The sequence below is a fragment of the Helianthus annuus genome, chromosome 9 (genome assembly GCF_002127325.2).
Source record: "Helianthus annuus cultivar XRQ/B chromosome 9, HanXRQr2.0-SUNRISE, whole genome shotgun sequence".
Classification (NCBI taxonomy): Eukaryota; Viridiplantae; Streptophyta; class Magnoliopsida; order Asterales; family Asteraceae; genus Helianthus; species Helianthus annuus.
Window position 1 is genome coordinate 179,618,836 of NC_035441.2, and position 22,816 is coordinate 179,641,651.

The 22,816-nt window shown below is 35.6% G+C and overlaps 1 protein-coding gene and 1 long non-coding RNA gene across 2 annotated transcripts; both read right to left on the reverse strand.

The window, feature by feature from the left end:
* Positions 1 to 61: 61 nt before the first annotated feature.
* LOC118482260 lies at positions 62 to 489 on the reverse strand. The gene is made up of 3 exons (XR_004868079.1): positions 443 to 489; positions 238 to 319; positions 62 to 105 (listed from the first exon to the last, which is right to left on the reverse strand). It is a non-coding gene; the product is annotated as an uncharacterized LOC118482260 (long non-coding RNA).
* Positions 490 to 18,971: 18,482 nt separating this feature from the next.
* LOC110879841 (BTB/POZ and TAZ domain-containing protein 1) lies at positions 18,972 to 21,162 on the reverse strand. Its single transcript, XM_022128375.2, has 5 exons — positions 20,929 to 21,162; positions 20,548 to 20,681; positions 20,035 to 20,338; positions 19,642 to 19,961; positions 18,972 to 19,374 (listed from the first exon to the last, which is right to left on the reverse strand). The coding sequence occupies exons 1-5, from the start codon at positions 21,046 to 21,048 to the stop codon at positions 19,155 to 19,157; spliced, it is 1,098 nt and encodes a 365-aa protein (XP_021984067.1). The 5' UTR covers positions 21,049 to 21,162; the 3' UTR covers positions 18,972 to 19,154.
* Positions 21,163 to 22,816: the final 1,654 nt, after the last annotated feature.

Here is a 22,816-nt window from a genome sequence, read left to right on the forward strand (position 1 = left end):
TTCAACAAATCTAAGAACAACACACAACAAATATCTAGATCAAAATGTAGTTGAAGGTACCTGAGGGGAAGGATAGATAATCAAAATACACATTGGTGGCTATTTCTTGAACACACACAAAACAAAAATCTTGATCATCACATAGGAAAGAAGTAATGGTACGCAATTAACAGGCTGATTACAAAGAAAATTAGATTATAAAAAGCCATGTAGTTTATAAAATGGAGAACTTCTTACCTTTACCATTGCTGGTGTCCGTGTCACATCCACAAACACCTTTATGTCACATACGAACCAACATCTCAATCGTATCAGTCACCTAAAAATAACATGTTCTTCAATAATTGATTCATGATAATAATCCTAAGTCAAACAATCTATCAAATTAAACAATCTGGTATAGAAAACACACTGAATTAAAGAAGAAACAGAGAAAAATTACCCGTCAAAGAAGCCGGAGGCTGATAACTTCAGAGATATTAACACCCTTGCTTGACGTGGTATGTTTCAGTGATGGCACACAATAAGAAAGCGTTAATAGGGACCAAGAATGGAAGAGGTGATTCAAAAAAAAATAATATCACATATGAGAGATCTAGGGTTTAATTCTAAAAACCTGAACCGTATTTCTTAACATAAGCTCAAATCCCATTCACAAACATTTTACATCAGCAAATATTAGAATAATTCATCTTCTGTGTATCAATATGTAACACAATTTGTTTCAATTGCATGAAACCTTAATTGAAACAATAACTCTGCAAGTTATGTTGATATAAACAGAAACAAATGCAAAAAAAAAAAAAAATAGAGAGAGAGAATCAGATACAGGATGAAGATAGATCGCATTAACTCTAGTTGTGACTGACCGATTCCAAGAGGGTTTTAGCCATCTGAAACCAAAGCAATGATCTCTACCTACCTAATTGCAATACAGATCTGAATTTCACCTAAATTGTGAAAGAAAAAAAATAACCCTAACTTGTAAATTGAACAAACATACACCCTAGATTCCCAAATCAAATAAAACCAACACACAAACAAAAATAACAATTCAAACACACATAGTACAATTCACAATCGAACAAAAAGATGGATGTAGGAATCATGAATTAACATTAAACACGATTCTTCGGTCGCTAGGGTACATTAAACGTACATTAGCCCTAGAACTCTTCAGGTCAAGAAGATGAAGAGAAAGTTACCTGGGTTGTTTGGTTTGTTCAATAGCCATCATCTAGGGTTTATTCAATAGCCATCATCGCTGACATGAACAAAGAACAATCAATTCGAGCCCAAGACCAATCAAAGAACAATCAATTCGAGCTCTAGATCAAGCCTCAACAAAAAACAATTAATTCTAGGGTTTGAAGAAAACAACAGAAGAGAACCAACAGAAAGATTGATGGTGAAATCAGCTTTGATTAGGGTTTTTGATTGGAATTAAGAAGGAAAGAAAACTGATTTCAAATTTATGGAAAGTGTGCATCGTAACGAAAGAGATGAACACTAAAAGAAGGAAAAAAAGAGTTACCTATTTTGCGATAATGAAAGAAGATTGTAGGAGAAGGAAGCCATCTACGCGTGTTTTGGTTTAGGGTTTTAGTTTGAGCGGGATTTTGTGAAATTAGAGGCTGTAAGGAGGACAGGTGGCAATTAAGGGTGTAAGAGGATGACAAGTGGCCTAAGTTTATTTTGTTTTATTAGAAGTAGTAGAAGCTATTTATTAGTATAATAATAGGTTGAGGGTAATTTAAGAAATTTCAGAAGGTTAGAATTTAAATTTTTGATCACTTTCATTTCTTTCAAATTTGTATAGAATGAAAATAAGCATTAATATTCTTTCATTTTCTCTCGATAAGGGTGGAAGGGGCGTTTGCTGGTTCACAACAAGGGTTAGACGAATTTCACAGGGACACTGCCGCAACCCCCTTTATCATGCGGAAAGGGTTCGATCTCGGGTTGGTGAACCACCTCGTGGTGAAGTGAAGATGACCGTTGCATTGGTTGATGTTCTTAATTTATTTGATTTTGTATTTAAACAAGTTAAGGCAAACCCGCGCGTTGCAGCGGGATGTTGATTGTGAATGTATTCAGTATCATAGTATAAGATGCGAAATTGTTAAGATTATGCAACACTACACCAAAGCAATCAACTCAATATATATACATATAAAAAACTCAGTAATAATATATTCTCATATTAAAACCTCCACAATAATATATTAAATGCATGTACAACTAACATTAATTTAGACAACAAATTAAACGAAATATTCATAGAAGGAAATGCGTATATCAGTTTACGCAAACCTAATCGTAACTTTAATAATTTTGACTTTTCCTTATAACCAAAACTAATATTTATTAATTTTCCTTTACAATTAAAACTTTTTCTTATTTTATTATTTTCAAAACAAAACTTAATGTTTTATTAATTTTAAAGAATTATTTTTTTTGTTTTCCAAAAATGAATATAAAAAAACGACGATTTCTTTAACAATAGCTATCCTCTAAAAAAAATTAAAGTCAAACTTCCTTGACTTTCCTTTAAATCAATATGGTCAAAATAATATGATCTTCGGTTTCAATTTTTATTTGTATAACACAATCTTTGGTTTCATAAAAATTAGTTTAATATCATAAATAATTTGATTATATCCATCCGCCACATTAAGATAACTTCATCTCTTTGATTTTAAATGAATCAAACTAAATACGATGTAAACATAATATTGCAGACATGAATTCGTATACGATTCATCATTAATCTTCTGTTTACCCTTCATCCTTTGCCCTGTTAATGCATCGCTAAACCACTTTGATGTATTTGGTGTAATTTTGAATCCGTAGCGATTTGGTTTGACTACAAATCTAAAGTTTTGTTGGATCTGAGTTTGATTTTGATTATATTTTATGTTTGTAAATAAGATGAAGATGGATGAGTGTGCAGCGGAAATTAAGATGAAAACAAACTTTGCATACAATCAAACGAGAGTAATACTTTTATCAAACATCTTTACACAATGAACCGAAAGATTGAATTTATTTCAAACACGATTACAATGATTGATGAATGAATGCAAACTCCCCCTCAGCCAGAGCTCAGTAGTTTGTTCGTGCAAAGAAGACGAATGATGCAAAGAGCTAATAGAACAGTACAAAGTACTGAACTATTTATAGGCACTTGCAAACTACTGAGCATCTTAGCTGACGTCACCATGAAAGTGACATCTAACCTCCTAACAAACTCTAACCTCTGATCTATACAGACACTGCTTGTATTAACTACTGCTAATACATTCTATTACAAAACAGACCTTAGAACAACTGTTGCAACCTTCTACTGCTGTGAACCCAGCAGCACTTGTCCGGATCAGCAGTGCTTGACTCAAGGCAGTAGATTGAATCAGCAGGACTTTAGTCTTCCATCAGATCTTTAGTTGAGCAGCAGTTATGGGTCAGCAGTTTAGCAAGATCAGCAGATAGGAGGTCATCAGTAGTTGTAATCACTTTCAAGGGGAGAGATTTGTATATCAACATCTGCTTATTCAGGATCCACTGCTCTGATCCAGTTTTGCCTTTAATTATCTGTTCCTCTGATAGGGTTCAATCCCAACAATCTCTCACTGGAACAGATAATGCCAAAACCCTTCATTATTTGTGGACATTTTATTGCCTCATTAACAGCTCCCTTATCTGACCTTTAAATTGTAATTCAAAGTCAAGGGCATTTGTATCTTCATCATCCCTGCTAAGTGGAAGATCAAGGAGATCCTGCAAATCTTCAAGACTCAGGCTAAGAGCTTGTTCCCTTGATATTTTCTCCACTTCTCCACCAAACCTGAGCAAAGTCAATACGCAGGTCTGTTTGTCAGTTTCCCACTTTTGTATTTTTGAGCCTGGTGGGTTTCTTGGGAGATGCTTATTTGCAGAAGTATTTGGTGAGGCTGGCCTGTTCATCACTGGCTGAGCAGTGGTAACAGAGTTTTCCTGTTCAAGTTCTTCTTTTAACTTTCTTAACAAGCCTTCTTTTACAATAGCATTTCCAGTAAGAATTTCTTGAATTGTTTCAGCTCCTAACTGGCTTTGTTTCCTTCTTTTGTAAAAGGCAGTACCAGTAGGAGCAGTGGCTTTCCTGGTGTGCAGCTTTGTTGGCCTTTTTGAAACCTCTGCCTCAGGATAGTCAGGTTTTTGAGGAATTTTTGGATCTTTCTTTCTTAATTCCTCCAACCTTTTGTAGGTTGACCTGACCATATCTTCTTTCCATCTAGCAATTTGTCTTTTTGTACCAAAATCAGCAGCAACCAGTTCTTCTTTCATTCTCTTTAGTTCCAACTGTTTGCCAGGTACATTCTTTTTTAACTTTGCCTAATCAGGAGGAGTGTGAGTGACTTTCCTTTTTATCATGTCTTGAATTCTTGTTGCTTCAACTTCAAGCTCAGGAACAGTCCACTCTTTGTACATGTGTCTCTCTCCTTTGTATCTCTTGTGAAACATAATGCTTTCAATGTAGTCTTTCTTCAAAGTTTCAGCTGCTCTTTCTGAAATTTGTTGACTGACATTCTTTGCAAAACGTTCTAGGGAACTGACTTGTGTGAGCAGATATTGATAGTATCTTGAAACTTCTTTGTCAGATTTCCCTTGTGTGTTTCTTTTCGAGATATCTTCTGCTTGCTTGGCCTTTATCTTCAAATATTCATCAATATTCTTGGGCTAGGGATATCCTTTGATTGAAGGCAAACTCCTTTTGGCAGGGTCATCCTCAATATAAAAAGATTTTATTTCTTCTCTAACAGCTTCCAGTTCAAGAGGAAATTGAACACCTGCAGGAGGTAAGGGTTTGTGCATTGGAACTGAAGAAAGTGGAACTGGTTTTGGTATATTGACAAGAGCTAAAGATTTTGAAGATGTTTGTGATGGTGAAGAGACATCATCTTTAGGAATTAACCTTCTCCTCTTTATTTGAGGAGGGGCTGATGATGTTTTGGATGGAAAGGTGGTTGTAGTGGCAGTGGTGGGTGATAGACTAACAGCTGTTGAAACAACTGGTGTTCCAACCACTGTTGTCTTTACAGCAGAAGTTATAACAACTGCTGCCTTCTGCCTTTTGACAGGAGGTGATTTTGATTTTGGTGGTGATGTTGGTAAAGCAGTGGATGTAGTGTGTGTTGAGATGGTGTGTGTTGAAGTGGGAGCAGATGTTGAAACTACTGAAGCACCAACAGCAGCTGATATAACAGGAGTTACAACAGCTGTTTTAGGTGGTGGTTTTTGAGCAGACTTTGAACGTCTGACTGGAATGGATTTGGGTAGCCTTACTCTTCTTGTAGGCTTCTTCTTCTCATCGATAAGATTTTCATCATCTCTTGACCCTGAAGTACCCTGATCCGGATAATCCACCCTGGCTTTCTTTTTGGCCTCTCTATCCCTTTTCACACATGCAAGTGCTTCTGCAAGTGCATTTGTGGTCACATCAATTTTCTTACTCCCATCTGGCAAAGGAATCTGTTTGGTCATATTTGAATTTTCTGGTGCAAGGTAGAGACCATCTGTTATTCCTTTCCTTCTCCACTCCTGAATTTTCTCCCCCTTTTTGGCATTATCTTCGGGGAGTTGATCAATGAAGAACACTGGTGGAGGAGCAGTGCCAGAGTTGTGCAGGATCTGAGTTTTGAGAGCCTTGAGATCAGCCTGAGTGTCTTTGAACCTAGACTCCATAGCATTTCTCAGCTCTTGAACATGTTTTTCATGTTGCTAATCTGCTACTTGTGCTTGATGATGGAGAAAAGGTTGAAAGAGATTCCAGAGCTCATTTGTAGCAGGTGCTTGAGGTGGAACAGTAGTGGATTGTACCTTTTGTACTTGTAACAACTGTTGGAGCATATCTTTGAGCTCTGCAACAGAGTTATCAAGTTTTTCAACACGAGCCGTCAATTTCTGGTACTTTAAATCATCACCCAATTGAATGGGATCATCTGATTTCCCACTAACAGTGGTTTTATCAGTGGTAGAGGTAGGGAGTTTACTCCAAACATTAACCACTGATGCCCCTTTTTCTTGGTACTGGGGTCTTCTTCCTTCAACACTTGACAACCTTTTGATGTTGCCAGTAGGATAAATAAATCCACTGGTCGTTGGCAGAGGTGCTATAAAAGGAATTGCCTCCAAGGAAGTCTTATTGATGTAACCACTGTCCAACTGTAAACCAGTGGGTTCAACAGTTGTAGTGGCTGCTTCACTTGGATTACCACAAAGAGTTACTTGTAACTCAATGGGTGTAACCTCCTCAGGTTGTGTTGGTGGGTTAGCAATGAATGATACAGCAGGCTCAGTCATTTGTTGAGGCATATTCTCATTGACAGGTGATTGAGAAGGACTGAGTAATGCCTGGTTCAAATCAATTGCATCCAACAGTAGTTGTGTTTTTGGTGGAATTGTTGATGTGATGGTTGGTGTAGAAGGCGGACTTGCTACGGGCATTGAGCTGTGGATGCTGGAAACGAGTGTATCCAGAGCATCATAATGTGGTGGCCCTTTGTGTACAACCTGTTCTTTTTGTGAAGAAGCAGGAGGAGTTATGGTTATTGTTTGAGATATTTGTACCAACTGCTGTGAGGAAGAAGCAGCAGTGGTTTCTTGTGACATTTGTGTTGTCACAGGCATTAACTCTGGTATCTCATCCTCCAGAGTTGCCGTTTTGATTGGTTTGGGGGGTTTTTGATTTTTCTTTTTGTAAAGCCTTTTGGGTTTTGTAGGTGTGGGTTTCAAAACAGTTGGTCTGCTGCTTTGATCACCTAGAGCAGTAGGTTCAGCAGCAGATACCTAAGGAGCAGTGGTAGCTGCTAAATTCTGCTCAGGCACCCCTGCTTGTGTTTTGCAAGGTGCTAACATTCATGAAAAAGTTTCAGATGTTAGGCAATTTATTACAGTTGTCTCACCTTGGTTTATTGAAGCTAAATCATCCTTACTGAATTTCTTTTCAAAATAGTAACTTAAAAACCTTGGAAATAGTAAGAATGATTTGGTTTCAACATTATTAACCAAATCTTTAAAGATTTCCCGAGAATAGTTATAATTTTCTTCTTGAAGAATTGCATATCCCAGATTTTAAATCTTTATAGGGATCTCATTAAAAGAAGTGGTTTTGTTTGAAACACATAGTAGGAGGGTATGAAATAGGAATCTGGGTGCAGGAGGAAAATAACCTTTTTCTAAGGTTAGTTTCGTCATCATTGTGGCTTTATACCCTCTTTCAATGAAGTCAATGTGCAACTCGTTTTTAGTGAAGGAAGTTTTACCTGCTTGGTCATCGAGTTGAAAGACTTCGGAGATGGATTGTGGTGTAATTTGGACAGTTTTACCCTTTATACAAGAGTGAATGGCGGTTGCAATGTCTCCTTGTTTTTCAAGGGTTGCATTCTTCCAAAACTCCCTTTGGGTCGCCAAATAGATTGGTGCATCGGCGGTGAGCAAAGTTTTATACTTTGATTTTGCCATGATGTTAATAATGGAATCGAAAACATCTGTGGTTCCTAGTTTTGTGAGAAGACCCAGGAGATTGTGAGATTTTTTGAATGGAATTTCAGTGGAGATTGCCTTTTTAGAGGCTGTTTTCGATGATTTTGATGTGGGTTTTGCAGATGACTTCGATTTTGTCATTTTTGAAACGAATGATCGAAGGAATTTGTGAGAGATGAAAAGAAAAACTGCTTTGAGAAGAGAATTTTTAAGAATTCAATTCGACAGTAAAACCCTGTTTTGGTGGTGAGTGGGGAATTTTATAGGAAAGAGAATGAATGCTGACGTGGCAGCCGTTACAAAAGGTCTGACTGCTATGTACTGCCCACGTGACAACCACTGGTGAAAATGAAGGACAATACTTTTGATGAAAGCAACTGATGAAAGTAGTGGAAAGGGGCAGTGGATGATTTTCACTATCAGTGGATAGCATATCAGTGGATAAGACACTGCTTTTGAACAACAGAGGTTATCAAGAAATGAGAGAACAGAGGTTGCCTTTCAGCAGTGGGCAGGCTTTTTTAAGTAGAGCAGACTTTTGAACAATCAGTGGTTATGGCAGACTTTTAAGGATTTTTAATGAAATTTTCATTTTTAGCTATTTTTAAGGATGGATTTTTGATTTTCTGAAAACATTTTGTTGCTTTTATTCATAGAAAAACAAGATGTTGCTTGTTATTCCATGTTTAGCATCCCAATCCTAGAGACCAAGCTTTCAAAAGTGGCTGTATCAAGTGCTTTTGTGAGCACATCTGCCAGCTGGTCTTTAGTTGGGACATGATGCAGAGAAATCAAACCTTTTTCATAGCAATCCCTCACAAAGTGATGTCTGATGTCGATGTGCTTTGTGGTAGAGTGGGAAACTGGATTTTTTATGATATTTTATGCTGCCTGGCTGTCCAACATGAGTGGTGTCTTTAAGGCAGTGATACCAAAATCCAGCAACTGATTTTGAAGCCACAGGAGTTGGGCTGTACAGCTTGCAGCAGCAATGTATTCAGCATCAACAGTGGATGTTGAAACTGCTGCTTGCTTTTTGCTTTGCCAAGAGACTAAGCAATCACCTAGAAACTGGCACCCTCCTGAAGTGGACTTCCTTGTGGTATGACATCCAGCAAAGTCACTGTCTGAAAAACCTGAAAGCTTGATATTCCCATTAGCTGGATACCAGATACCAAGTGTGGGAGCACCTTTTATGTATCTGAGAATCCTTTTTACATCAATGAGATTTGATTTTCTGGGAGCTGATTGACTTCTTGCACAGACACATGTTGCAAACATGATGTCTGATCTAGATGCAGTTAGGTACAATAAAGACCCAATCACGCTTCTATAAAGTGTTTGGTCAATCAGCTCATCCTTTTCATCAGACATGACCAGCTTATTTGTGGCCATGGGTGTGCTGCATGGTTTACAATCATTCATATCAAATTTAGTTAAAAGTTCTTTAGCATATTTGCTTTGATGAATGAAGGTTCCATTTTGCAATTGCTGTACTTGGAGACCAAGAAAGCATTGCAGCTCTGATACCAATTGTTGGATCTGAGTTTGATTTTGATTATATTTTATGTTTGTAAATAAGATGAAGATGGATGAGTGTGCAGCGGAAATTAAGATGAAAACAAACTTTGCATACAATCAAACGAGAGTAATACTTTTATCAAACATCCTTACACAATGAACCGAAAGATTGAATTTATTTCAAACACGATTACAATGATTGATGAATGAATGCAAACTCCCCCTCAGCCAGAGCTTAGTAGTTTGTTCGTGCAAAGAAGACGAATGATGCAAAGAGCTAATAGAACAGTACAAAGTACTGAACTATTTATAGGCACTTGCAAACTACTGAGCATCTTAGCTGACGTCACCATGAAAGTGACATCTAACCTCCTAACTAACTCTAACCTCTGATCTATACAGACACTGCTTGTGTTAACTACTGCTAATACATTCTATTACAAAACAGACTTTAGAACAGCTGCTGCAACCTTCTACTGCTGTGAACCCAGCAGCACTTGTCCGGATCAGCAGTGCTTGACTCAAGGCAGTAGATTGAATCAGCAGGACTTTAGTCTTCCATCAGATCTTTAGTTGAGCAGCAGTTATGGGTCAGCAGTTTAGCAAGATCAGCAGATAGGAGGTCATCAGTAGTTGTAATCACTTTCAAGGGGAGAGATTTGTATATCAACATCTGCTTATTCAGGATCCACTGCTCTGATCCAGTTTTGGCTTTAATTATCTGTTCCTCTGATAGGGTTCAATCCCAACAAGTTTACCTAGAGAGATGTCATTTCTTTCTGGATTATGGCTTTAATCTATGGATTCGAACTGATTTGTTCATCATTTTGTTTTATAACGTCTGAATAATACATCCCTATTTTCAATCCAATTTAACACAAACCTATCCAGATTCATACACACAAACAGAGCAAATCCAAATCCGCCTCAACCACTTCGCATTAATAAATTAAATGACTGAGTCGATAACTTTAACAAAAATCGTTCAATAAATCGACTTACTCAAACCAATACGTTAAAACTGGGAACTATTTAATCAAATCGCCATAACAATTCTGGAAATAGATTTCATAGAACACTTGAAACGAAGAAAATAAACACTAAATCGAGAATTAAGGGGTGAAAACTGCGGGATTGTAAAAGAATGAGAAATAAAAAACATATAATTAAACGATTTGAAGTTGGGATTATTGTGCAACAAATATCCAAAACAACAAAGAAATTTGCCGGTGTGAGGGAGATAGAAAGAATTAGGAAGCATATTCTATTGGTATGAATTAACGGTGGATATATAATTTGCATTTTGGAGGGAAGCGGTGCTTGCGAAGGGGTGGGAATTAAGTGAAAGGGTAGGAGTTAATTGTTGGTGACCCATGTTGCTCTTTTTAAATGAAAATGAAATGAAATGGTGTGAGTAAAATGAAGTAAAGGGTGTGACTTTTAAACAAGTAGGATATGACTCAAGTTGCTAATTGTATAAGGGTATAATATAAATGCAAAGATCATAGAGGTTCAAGTGATTGGTGTCCTGTGTAATTCTCGATGATAAATGGTTGGAATGAGGTGGCAACATGTGATTGGTTGGGCTTAAGAATTCGAGGGGTTCAAGTGATAGATGTCTCACAAATTTTTATTTTATTAATTTTAGAAAATTACAACTTTTCCATTACAACAAGAAATACCCATCAACCCCCCCTCCCCCCAGAGGTGTACAAAAAAACTGGTTTTAGAACCGAAACCGGAAAAAAAAACCGAAACTGGTTTTTTTTTTAACCGGTTTTTTTAACCGCCGGTTTTTATACCGGTTACTATTCTTGACTTCAAAAACCGGTTATTAAAAAACCGGTTTCTTTGGGAAAACCGATCCCAACCGGTTATTGTTTTGGACCTCAAAAACCGGTTAGTAACCGGAACCGGTTATAAAATTTGTACACCTCTACCCCCCCCCCCACACACACACACACACTTTTTTTTGTGACCGTCGACCCCTTGCAGTGGACCAGCCCCACTCTTACCAGAGCCACCAGTGATAAAAATTCTAAAAATTCCTCACTTGAACATAACCCTAATCGCCTTGCAAAGGATGCAAACAAGCAGCTCTTTTGGTTAACGATTGGATTAAACTCATATGTTCTTAAAGTTATGAGGCAAAAGTATAATATAGACATACATATCGACTAACTATAAAATTTTTTCACATGTTTATATTTAGTTATCAATAAACAGGTCCAAGTTTTTTGTTATAGGATTTTGACATCCACGATAAAAATGAAGGTAGATAATGAAACTAAAAAGCTCGAATCCAATGTCCCACTTTGTAGGGCTAATACTTGACTAATTCTACCAGTAATTGGTCTTTTAACTTTTTTTCTTCTACGTTGAATATTGGTTAAAACAATGTATTATTTGTTTATTATATTATATATAACTTTAAAGAGTATCAGCGAGAATACTGTCAGATAGTTGTCTGATACTTTGGTGGAAGGGGGCGGCTGACTCCACTAAAGTTAATTTTTTTTGTTTACCTCAAATGTAACGTTGATATATATGTATTTGGAAACAAATTGTAACACAAATAAAGGAAGTGGTGTAGTTTCAAAGGTTTCCGCTATTAACTTGTCCAAAAACATGCTTGAAAGTATGATCTTAGGTACATTTATAATATTTGTAACATGACTATTGATAATTTCCAACTTCTTAAAGAATTTTGCAACATTATGTATGAAAATATTTTCTTTTAAATTGTAAATACTCGCTCGATAATTAGAAATTATTAATACACAGTCTTTTACTTGTTGCCTTGTTGGCCATTGTTGTCACCATTGATATGATTTATAAAACTAACCGTCCACGACCGTTTATAAATTTTAAATGAGCATTGAATCTGAAAAGCATTTATTGTAAAATATATTCTGAGGTCGAATAAGCACACTTTATATGGCAGGTCGGTTTTTGCTTTTGTCACCTAAGTTTGTTCTTTATAGTTCCCTCCACATAAATTGAAAGGACGGTGTAAATTACACGTATCCATGTTTTTCTTTCATTTTTCTTTTTCCGAAAGTTGTGCGGTTTTCTTTTTCAACAATTAGTTTAATTAATCATTTGTCATAACCAATATTTTAAAGGGTTGATGTTGGATTTTAAGTTGTGACATTTTCACTTTAAAAATTCTACTTAAAGATAAAAGTGTTGGCATATTTGTCTCGTAATTATATGAATGAAAATAAAGTTAAAATTAAATTAGACAAGTTATCTCTTACGTTTATATAAAATCGGTGTACTCATTTAAGTTTATAAGTCAGATAAATAGTCTTTACAAACTTGTTTCACAAATCACAAATGATATTTTGTATAAAACATGATCGAATTATTCTTCACATGTATCTGTTTCTTTTTTACTTTCAATACCTGTTTCCTTTTACTAGATGATCCAGAAACCACACAATCACCACTATATCCGCCACTATTAACATCTACATCACCCCACCTTGTGCAAAGAATGACTAAAAAAATAAGTGATCTTATCTTAAACGATTTAACCAAAAAAAAAGATCTTACCAAATTAACCTAATGAATTAAAAAACTGATTATCCCATTATGACTTTTCCAACAACACTTTGTAATAGTTTTGTTTCAGTTATACATATTTATGTAACCAACCAAAATCAAACCAAACCAAACACACATATATAAAGTTACCATCAAATACAAGTTCATTTAACGTGAGAAGTTGCAAAGTGATTATAAAACCATTGATCAATACTAATCAGTGGTTGAAAATGGGATGGGAGGGGGAAAGGGTTAAGTCTATGATTGTTGATTTTTATCTACTTTTACTATTTTTTTAAACCAAGTAATTTTTATTTACTTTAGGCAAAATTACACAAATCAACTTTTATGTTATATCTAAACTGCACTTCATCTCTTTCAGACTTTCACTACGAATTTGGCTAAACCCAACCTTTATGTTAACGTTTTGTTACATTCCATAACCTTTACAGCTAACATCGTCCACAAATACAGTTAAGCTACCTCACATGCTTTGCATGTGAGAGTATTATGATCTTTTCATGAGTCTTTTATAACATAAAGCTTGATTTGTGTAAAAACATTATTATTTGTTAATAACTATATATATACACATATATAAAATTTAGATTTAAATTTAATTTATAGAAAATTTGATTTTAATATTTTTATAAGGTAAATTATAATCAGAATTTTTAAAAAATCTGATTTTAATATATATACATAATACCCTCACATGCAAATCATGTGAGGTAACTTAACTAAAATTTTTTACGACGTTAGGGGATACGGAGTGGTGCGGTAAGGGTGAGCGGCAAGAGGGTTTGCCGCGCGGGAACACTGCCGCCGAACCCCCTTTGCCGCTTGGTTTCAATCTTGATCGGTGACCAAATGCCGCTGTGGTGAAAGGAGGAAGGAGAGAGAGGGGGTGTGTATGGTGGGGTCCATGCCAATCACACTTTTTTCCTTTATTTAAAGTTTAGCACTTCACCAAGTGTCTAACTATTGCCAACATTTTTCAGCATAGTTTAAACACTTTTCATTGATTGACATGACGCACTCTAATTAGTTGATTTTTTAGTTTACCACTCTTAAGCGTCTAACCACTCCTTATACCCTTAGCTGTAAAGGTTATAAAATGTAACAAAACACTAATATAAAGATTGGGTTTGGCCAATTTCATAACGAAAGATATGAAATGCAGTTTCGGTATAACAGAAAGGTTCATTTGTACAATTTTGTCTTTGCTTTATTGTATTTCTGAATTATACAATAAAATCAAGGATTTTATTAACTTTTGTGAATATAGTATTGTTATATTCATTTTTATAAAAATAGGTTTTCTTAAAACGTCGTTTTATTATGTGATAACTTGCATAATTATAAACATATGATGTAACATTATAAATAGGGGTGCAAACGAGCCGAGCTTAAACAAGCTCGAGCTCGAGCCCGAGCCTAAAAACAAGCTCGTTTAGTAAACGAGCCCGAGCCCGAGCTTCCCTTATCGAGCTCGAGCCGGCTCGCGAGCTTAATCGAGCTTTCTATTTATATATTTTTTTATTAATATATTAAACAAATATTTATATAATAATAATTACCATTTATATAAATATAAAAAAATAACTAAATTATATGTATAATAATAATTATAATTAATATAAATTAATTAAAAAATACTAAACGAGTCGAGCCCGAGCCGAGCTCGAGCTTGAAAAATTACCGTCGAGCCGAGCTCGAGCTCGAGCTTTCATATGTTAAACGGGCTCGAGCTCAAGCCTGGTCGAGCTCGGGCTCGGCTCGGCTCGTTTGCACCCCTAATTATAAACATAGATGGTGTAATTATTTATATATGTTACATAGTTTGTGCATAAACTTTGTGCTTAATTATGGTGTAGACCCATATACTCATTGACTTCAATTCACGTGTTGCATTTGTATAATAATCCACCCCTCTACACCTAAGTAAAACATTTAGCAAATAAACAGCAACAACAACATAATAAGAGTAAATTACAAAAAATCATCCTTTATGTATGGCACTTATTGTAAACTGTGTTCTTTGTCTTGAATAATTACACAAAACATACTCGATGTTTGCAAACCTTGCAATTTATGTCCTTTACCCTAACTTAGTTAATTTTTTGTGGTTAAATCTGACCAAATGAACCTCACAGGAGAGTATTTTGGTCATCTTACTCTCACCACCACCACCACCACTAATAATAATAATAATAAACCTACAACAAACCAATTTAAATAATAATAATAATAATAATAATAATAATAATAATAATAATAATAATAATAATAATAATAATAATAATAAACCTACAACAAACCAATTTAACTGAGAAAAATCAAGTAGATCGAGCAAAAATGACCATAATTTGGTTAACCAGTTTACTTAACAAAAAACGAATCATCCTTTGAAATCCGATTAATTTAAGTTAATCCTTTATGATTTCCTAATAATCAAAATATTCAGTAATGAACTAATGATTTGGTTTAAGACAATAATTGAACCAAAACAATCATCCTCATCATATCCACCCTCTGCCATAATGTTTTTAATCTATTAAAAACTTATATCATAAGTTATAGATCATAACACATTAAAAATCTCGATAAGTATAAAAAAAAGTTAAATAATAAATACAACTAAGCAAGGATTAATTAGCGGAGAGTTTTGCATATTGATAATAGAAATACATACATAAATAAGATAGTTGGTGCAAAAAATAGATTAAAGTATAAAAAAAAAAAGTTATATAATAATTGCCTCCTCAAATGAGCTGTAATTCAATAATGTGTGAGGAATGTAACCCTATTTTCCACAATGCAAACCTACTGGTTTGGATCGAAGTCGAAACTACTATGGTGTGTTTATCTCGTCCACATCTAATGTATTCAAAACACCTATATGATATTTATGATAAGACGGTTTTTATGTTTCCGTATCTTCTATCTAGATCCAAGCAATAGATATATATCAAACATGTTTTTATAAAAAATAAAATTGACACCACTGAAACCCAACAGGTGAAATAATATAGAACAGGGGCGCAGCTTTGTGGGGGCCAATGGGGGCGCCCGACCCCTCGAACTTTTCACTCATTAGTGCCCGGTATGTAGTTTTCGTATAGAATTTTTTAGATATTTACGTTTTCGACCCCCCAAATTTATAACTTTTATAGGTATATACGTTTTCGATCCACCGGTCAGAAATCTCAAGCTTCACCACTGATATAGAGCTTATCTTTATTTTTAGAACGACAAACTACACACCCTCATGGGCGTAGCTTTGAAGGGGCCGGGAGGGGCGCCCGACCCCCCGAACTTTTCGCTCAGTAGTGTTATATATGTACGTTTCGTATAGAACTTTTTAGATATATACGTTTTCGACCCCCCGGTTTTATAATTTTTAAGGTATAATTTTAGGTCCGGTGACTTCCGACCCCCCGATCGGAAATCTCAAGCTTCGCCACTGCACACCCTTAAGACTATGTGTAATGGTTTCATGTCTCACATGCAGTGGCGAATCCAAGAATTTTTTCTATCAGTTTCCTTTTAGTAGATTTTCACTAATTCTCACTATTTTTTTTTAAATCATACAAAATTTCCACTATTTTTTTCATTGTTTTCCAAACCAAGGGGGTTCCCGGGAACCCTCAAAACACCCCTGGATCCACCACTGCTCACATACCACATCACAAGCTTGGTGTGAAACACCACCCAAGAGGACGTGAAAGGGAGTGAACGGGCTCATCATGAGAGGAGTTACGGGCATGGTTGTGGACCCCATGCCAAAGCCAATAAAAACACATGTGGAAAAGAGGGGGTGGAAGAAAGGGCATGAAACCACTACAATTAGCTTTATACATCTACCCCTAAATTTTAGGCCAATATCCACCATGATACTACAATTCGCCTTAGCTAGAGGACAACAACTTACTACACTCCTTAATACTAGAGTAGGATACATACCCTTTGTTATATAAAATTTATTTAAGTGATATAAATTATAATATATGTTCTTTCCTGGATCGTGATTCATCTTACCGATCAACACAAGTTTTTTTTAGTGGATCTACGTGTATTTCTACGGATTCATAAATAAAATTAAGAGTTAAATCTCATTTTAGTCCCTATAGTTTGGGCTATTTTGACAGTTTAGTCCAACGGTTTCATTTTTCACCTGTGGGTCCAAAAAGGTTTCACCGTTGCCATTTTAGTCCATTGAGTTAACTTCATTTATTTTTTATGTTAACGAGAAGGGCAATTCGGTCATTTTATATTTCCGAATTGCCCTTCTAATTGACAGAATTACATATAAAATGATCGAATTGCCCTTCTCATTAACAGAAAAAATGGATAAAGCTAGCCCAATGGACTAAAATGACAACGATGAAACCTTTGGACCCATATGCGAAAAATGAAAACTTCGGACTGAACTGTCAAAATATTCTAAACCACAGGGACTAAAATGACATTTAACTCTAAAATTAATCTAAACATCTTTTTGTACGTGGACCATTTTTATTTGACTTTTGTTTAGGAGCTACTGATCATTTATTGGATGGTTCAGATTATAAAAACGTGCTATATTTGATTGTGTGTAGAATGTTCTCATGAGTAGTTGCCGATTAAGTTGGGGACATGACATTTCCATGTTACATTAAATGCATGAGAAGTTGCCGACAGTTCACACACGAAAGTTTGATCATTTTGAAACAACTTCGACAATACATAACTTAACCTGTTAACCTAATCATAGAAATTGGTTGCTCACAAGGTTATGTGTAATTGATATATGAAATGTGAAAAAAAAAAATGTGCGACACTAGGGAATGGGTCTATTCACACTCACTCACTAGACATGTGTATTGGTTATGTGAAATGTGGTGAGTGAGCTAACTTTTTTTATTAAACAACTATTATCATCCGAAATGTTTATTCAAACGTGTCAAAACCGCATACGAGATCACTTTGTTTTCGTTACAGTTGATATGGACATGTTGTATAAGAGGAATCAAATCAAGTATTTAATTAAAATAAAGTAATTAAATAATTAAAAAGAAGAAAAAGAAATGATGAAGTGGGATTAGATGATCAATTGATTTCATTACATATGTTTCAAATGGTGAGGTGGAACGTCGTGGTCTAGACGAGGAGGAATCAGATCAAGCCTTTAATTAAAATAAAGTAATTAAATAATTAAAAAGAAGAAAAGGAAATGGCGAGGTGGGATTAGATGATTGGTTGATTCCATTACACATGGTTTCAAATGGTGAGGTGCAACGACGTAGTGTAGACCATGAGGGGGGGGGGGGGGGGTGCTCACATGAAAAGTGAAGTTGGCCGGCTAGTTCATTCCTGTTTGGTGTGTTAGCTCGTAACAGAAGCAACAAATCCAAGATTTAATTCAACGATTTATAGAAGAAAACCGCCTCATTGAGTTCAAGGGCATATGTTATCTTCTTGGTCAGGAAGATGATTTAGCCACTTTTATTTGTTGAACTTGGTTTTAAAGGGTACTGTTTTAAACTTGTGAGAAAGTAACATCCTTTTTAGATCTCCTTGTGACAATTTAGTTTTTTCTAACAACGTAGTTCATAACCAATAGCAAGAAGCTAGCACACAAAAAATCACACAAAAGGAGAGGGTTTTGTAACTAACCCGTCAAACAAATGTTCAATTTTCTATTTCTATTAACAATCCATTTATAGAAAATTAAGAATAAAATCAAATGTGCTTCATTATCTACAATCATCATGATTAGCAAATCTCCAAATAATCTACCAAGAACTAAGAAGGAGGTTGTGAACAAATTCAAGATTCTGCTTTGAATTCGGTAAAGAACACACCCAAGGAATCAAATCCATACGGTAACAAGAAAGAGGGGCCGAAACATCAAATCCTTGTGACACTTTAGTGACTTTTTGTTATTTTAGGTAGATAGTCCTTGTGACACTTTAGTGACTTTTTGTTATTTAGGTAGATAGTAATTTAATTAGTTTTTATCTGTAACATCGTAGGCAAATCTCACATCAGTTATGACTATGAAAAATTCTCCGTTCATAATGAAAGTTTTGTCTTTGAAATCATCAACACATTGTGGTCGCATTAGCTATGTAGCAAATGATACTCCACTATTAAGCGTGTTGAGGTAAGAGTAATTATAGTATCTGTAACCTTTTAGAAAGTCTCCACCGAGGCAACTAAAAACAAATCCGTTAGTTCCCGGATAGGCAACTCATCAAGAGCAAAACAGACAATATCGATGATGCGAGATGTCAGATGTTACATTATCACTTTCTTTGCGAATCACTTCAAAGCGTACGGTTTATAATCGATTTTTTTATTAAAGGATACAAAATCTAAAACATATATTTCCTATAAAACATCTTGAATATGAATTTATATATATATATAAGAGAAATGGATACAATATACATATACATATGCATTTGTATGGTATCCCAACACCCAGCAGCATATAATAACACTAACACATGGCTTCCTATTTCCTTTGAGAAATAAAAAGGAATCAAACCATTTATACATTGGTTTTGCTTAAATAATTAACAAACTAATCTTCTAATTACATGATTATGATTATCATTGGCTTCCCCACATGCTGCTGCAATTGGATCTTGCTCAGCATCTTCTTCCACCCTTTTTCTCTTTGGCAATAATAAGGATGACGTGGCTCTAGCTACCACCACTTTCTTCACCAACAACTCCCATCTTTCCTCTTCTTTCTTGTTCTTCATTTCTTTCCCTTCTCTCATCTTGAAGCGCCTGCACCAATGGTTAAGAATAATTAACTCAAAACACGTATTTTAAGTTAGTTTAATTGTAACACCTGATCTCTCATACCAATCAATATTTTACGTTTTACTAAAAAAACTCTCACAAAATTATTTTTGTTTGCTCGAAGGGAGACTTCTAATATGGTCACCCTTTTTTGGAATGCATCCAAAACGCGTTGGTGATATGTTATGAGCCGAGTATCTATAATATCGACAACTGGTATGGAATTTGCCTAGGATGTTACAACAAAATTACCTGCAAAGGGGAACTTTACAAGCCGAATCGGGCAATTGACATATAGAGGCATGGAGTTTGAAGAGTTGCCACATCTGTTTGCACCGAACACATCCTCCATTAACTCTCTTCTTACAGTTTGCGAAATGTTGAATCGAGAGTTGAAGTCCTTGGCATGTCGAGAACTTGTTACATGGCGCCTTGTTCTTCCGCGGTACCATGTCGTGTGGACCCACGCTTATGCAACCTTCTGTACAAATATGTTCCAAACAATCCATAGCTTCGCTTAACTCGAAATACAAACTTTGTTCTCTCCTATGTCTGCTGCTCCTCTTCCTCCTCTACATCGATATAACCAACTATTAGATTAAATAAACAAGATTTTATATACTTTGATCTTCGAATTTAACGTACGGATTCGGTCTCGTCTATGAACTGGAGGATCTCGAGTTCGAAGAATGGATCATGATTTTGAAGAAACTTCCAGCCTTCTGTTTCTTCAACAGCCTTGAATTTGTTAGAGACGAGTTTCATGCATTTGAGGTAAAGATCAGGTGCATCGCAGAGGCGGGCGAGTTGTAGTACATCAACCACGTTCTCAATTGTTAACCGTTGGATCAACTCCTTGGTGCACTGTGATTTTAGTTTTGGGACCAGGTACACGTGAGACAGAGCCAATAGATGTATCCCATATTTCTCCATTTCTTCATTGGAGCACCTGTCAATATTATTGATGGTGGTGTTGGTCAATTACTTCACATATTTTTTAAGAGTAAATAAAAATAGACGGTTGAGTAAATATCAGTGCTCAAAATAAAGATCGACGGTGAGCGGTGCCACGTTTAAATCATTGGGAGGTTGGACGGTGTAGATTATTTTATTATAATAATAAATGAATAAAAAGGCTGGCTTGTGGTTGGCAACTACCTGCCGGAATAAATGAATCCAACAAAGGCAACGACGGCGTCACACGGAACGCCGACGATCGGAATAGTTTTCTCAGAGCTCCGATGCTTACGTGGCCGGTCAATTATGCTTTCCAATACCGTCGAAGCTGATGCCTGAAGAATACACATAGCAAACTATTTAATAATATGATTTCACAATTTGAGTTGATACAATACAATCAATCTTTCCAGATAAAAGTTTTAAACAGATATTGAATGTTTCCGATACATCCAACAATTCAAATGATAAATTTAGAACTGTTCATAAAGCTAGCGGCTCGGCTCATAGCCCGCTCAATTAAAGCTAGCTAAAAAACTCAATTTGAAATGACCCGCGCCGAGCTCCGGCTCGTTGGCTTACCAGAATGTTATGGTGCACCGGAATCCGTCGACCACCAGAGGTTACAATCTGGATATAGGTGTCCGTGGAGTCACCGGAAGCATTGACGGAGTCAGACGGAGATGCCGGTCTTCTGCACATATTGCCGGAGAAAGTTAACGGCGGAGACGGTCGTTATGCTAATTGATTTGGTCTTGTTATTTTAATAGCAGATCGAAATACGCGAAGCCGTCCAAGATTTTTGGTGATACACCAGGACCCGTTTGTGCCTGATTTTATAGACAGCTAAGGCTTTAACTATTTGGTCCTTCAGATATTTATATATGTGCATGTTTAGTACGTCAAGAATTGTTTTTTATAATTTGATCAGAGCTTCACTATTTTGTATTATTTTCTTCAACTATTTGGTCCTTCAACTAATTACAAACGTGCATGTTTAGTCCATCATGAATTCGTTTTTATAGTTTGAGACAAACTTCAGTATTTTGTATTGTTTTGGCACCGAGCAAAAAGACATCACTATTGACAGTTGTTGAAAGAAATGTTTCCTTTATTTACCCTTTGTTTTCAACCACTCCCTCTTCATCCTCAAAGTCGTGTTTCAGTCTCCGTTTAAAGCATGATAAATGATAGTATAGGTACGTCTGATTAATACTTAATAGTCTCTTGTCAAGGGGTGAATTATTTTTGGGTAAAATATTGGATTTTTAATAGACTAGCCCTTAACAATTTGGATTTTGAGAGTCCGAATCCTACTGATTTTTCATTCAAGTTCCGCCACTATAGTCTTATGGCATTTGTTTTTTGAATTACGTTTAAATTGTAATATTCCTGAAAGTCGCTAAAAATCCAGGATTCTGAGTGAGTGAAAATTTGGCCCTTAAAAGCGTATAAACGTGATTGTCGTTTTTTTTTTGTCATCACTCGCCGGTTTTATTTAATTGGATATAAAAGTGGAATTTAAAACAATATTCGGCTAATGAGTTTAGTTGGGTAAATGAGTTTGATTGAAATTGGGTTTAATTGTTTACTGGTCTAAACTATCTAAACTAAATCAAAATTTTGGGGATTCAGAGAGCGGGCCCTGAGCGATCGCACGCTTTGCCCCTTCCTAGGACCGGCCTTGCTTAGCACTTTTATAATTTTCTTTGTATACAATATCCGACTAGTTTATGTTATGAAAAACAAAGTATATTTTTAAAGAATATTATAAATAATGTTCATGTTCGAGTTAAAAGGTCAACCCGAAAATGCATCGGGTCAATCTAAACACAACCGGTTTAGCTAGACATGTTTGTAGGTTCAATCCAAACCTTACCCGAACTATTTGAATTAAATACAAAACCTATAAATTTGATGCTAGTTTATACATACGTATTCTATCGAGCGGCAATTCTTGACCTGACCCGAACCCCACATGATAAAAAAAAACAGGTTTGGGTTGACAAACATAATCAGTTTAAAAAATAGGTCGGATTCGGGTTAACCCGTAAAAAAAATAGGTTAACTAGTTAACCTGTTTAAGTAGTTAGAAAAAAATATGTTTTTGTTTTTTTCCATTTTACATGGTTAGCCATAATAATGCTAGTTTTGACGTATGAAATTATTTACTTGTCACACTCATACTCATCATTAAACATGTTTATGATTCATCATGTATGCCACATTTAAAAAACGGTTTAAGCGGATCGTGTTCGGGTTGACCTGAATTTATGTGTGTACAGGTTAAGGTGGAAATCTTTAACACGAATAATAATAAGGGCCAGATTCAAATTGCAAATTTCAACCTACCAACCCATAACCCATAAACCCGACAAAATTTCACTCATTAGAAAATAAGAAAGACGTCCACCATTTAAATTTTTTTTAAGGTTAATTTCTTTAATCCTATATCGTCTGTGAAACTTGA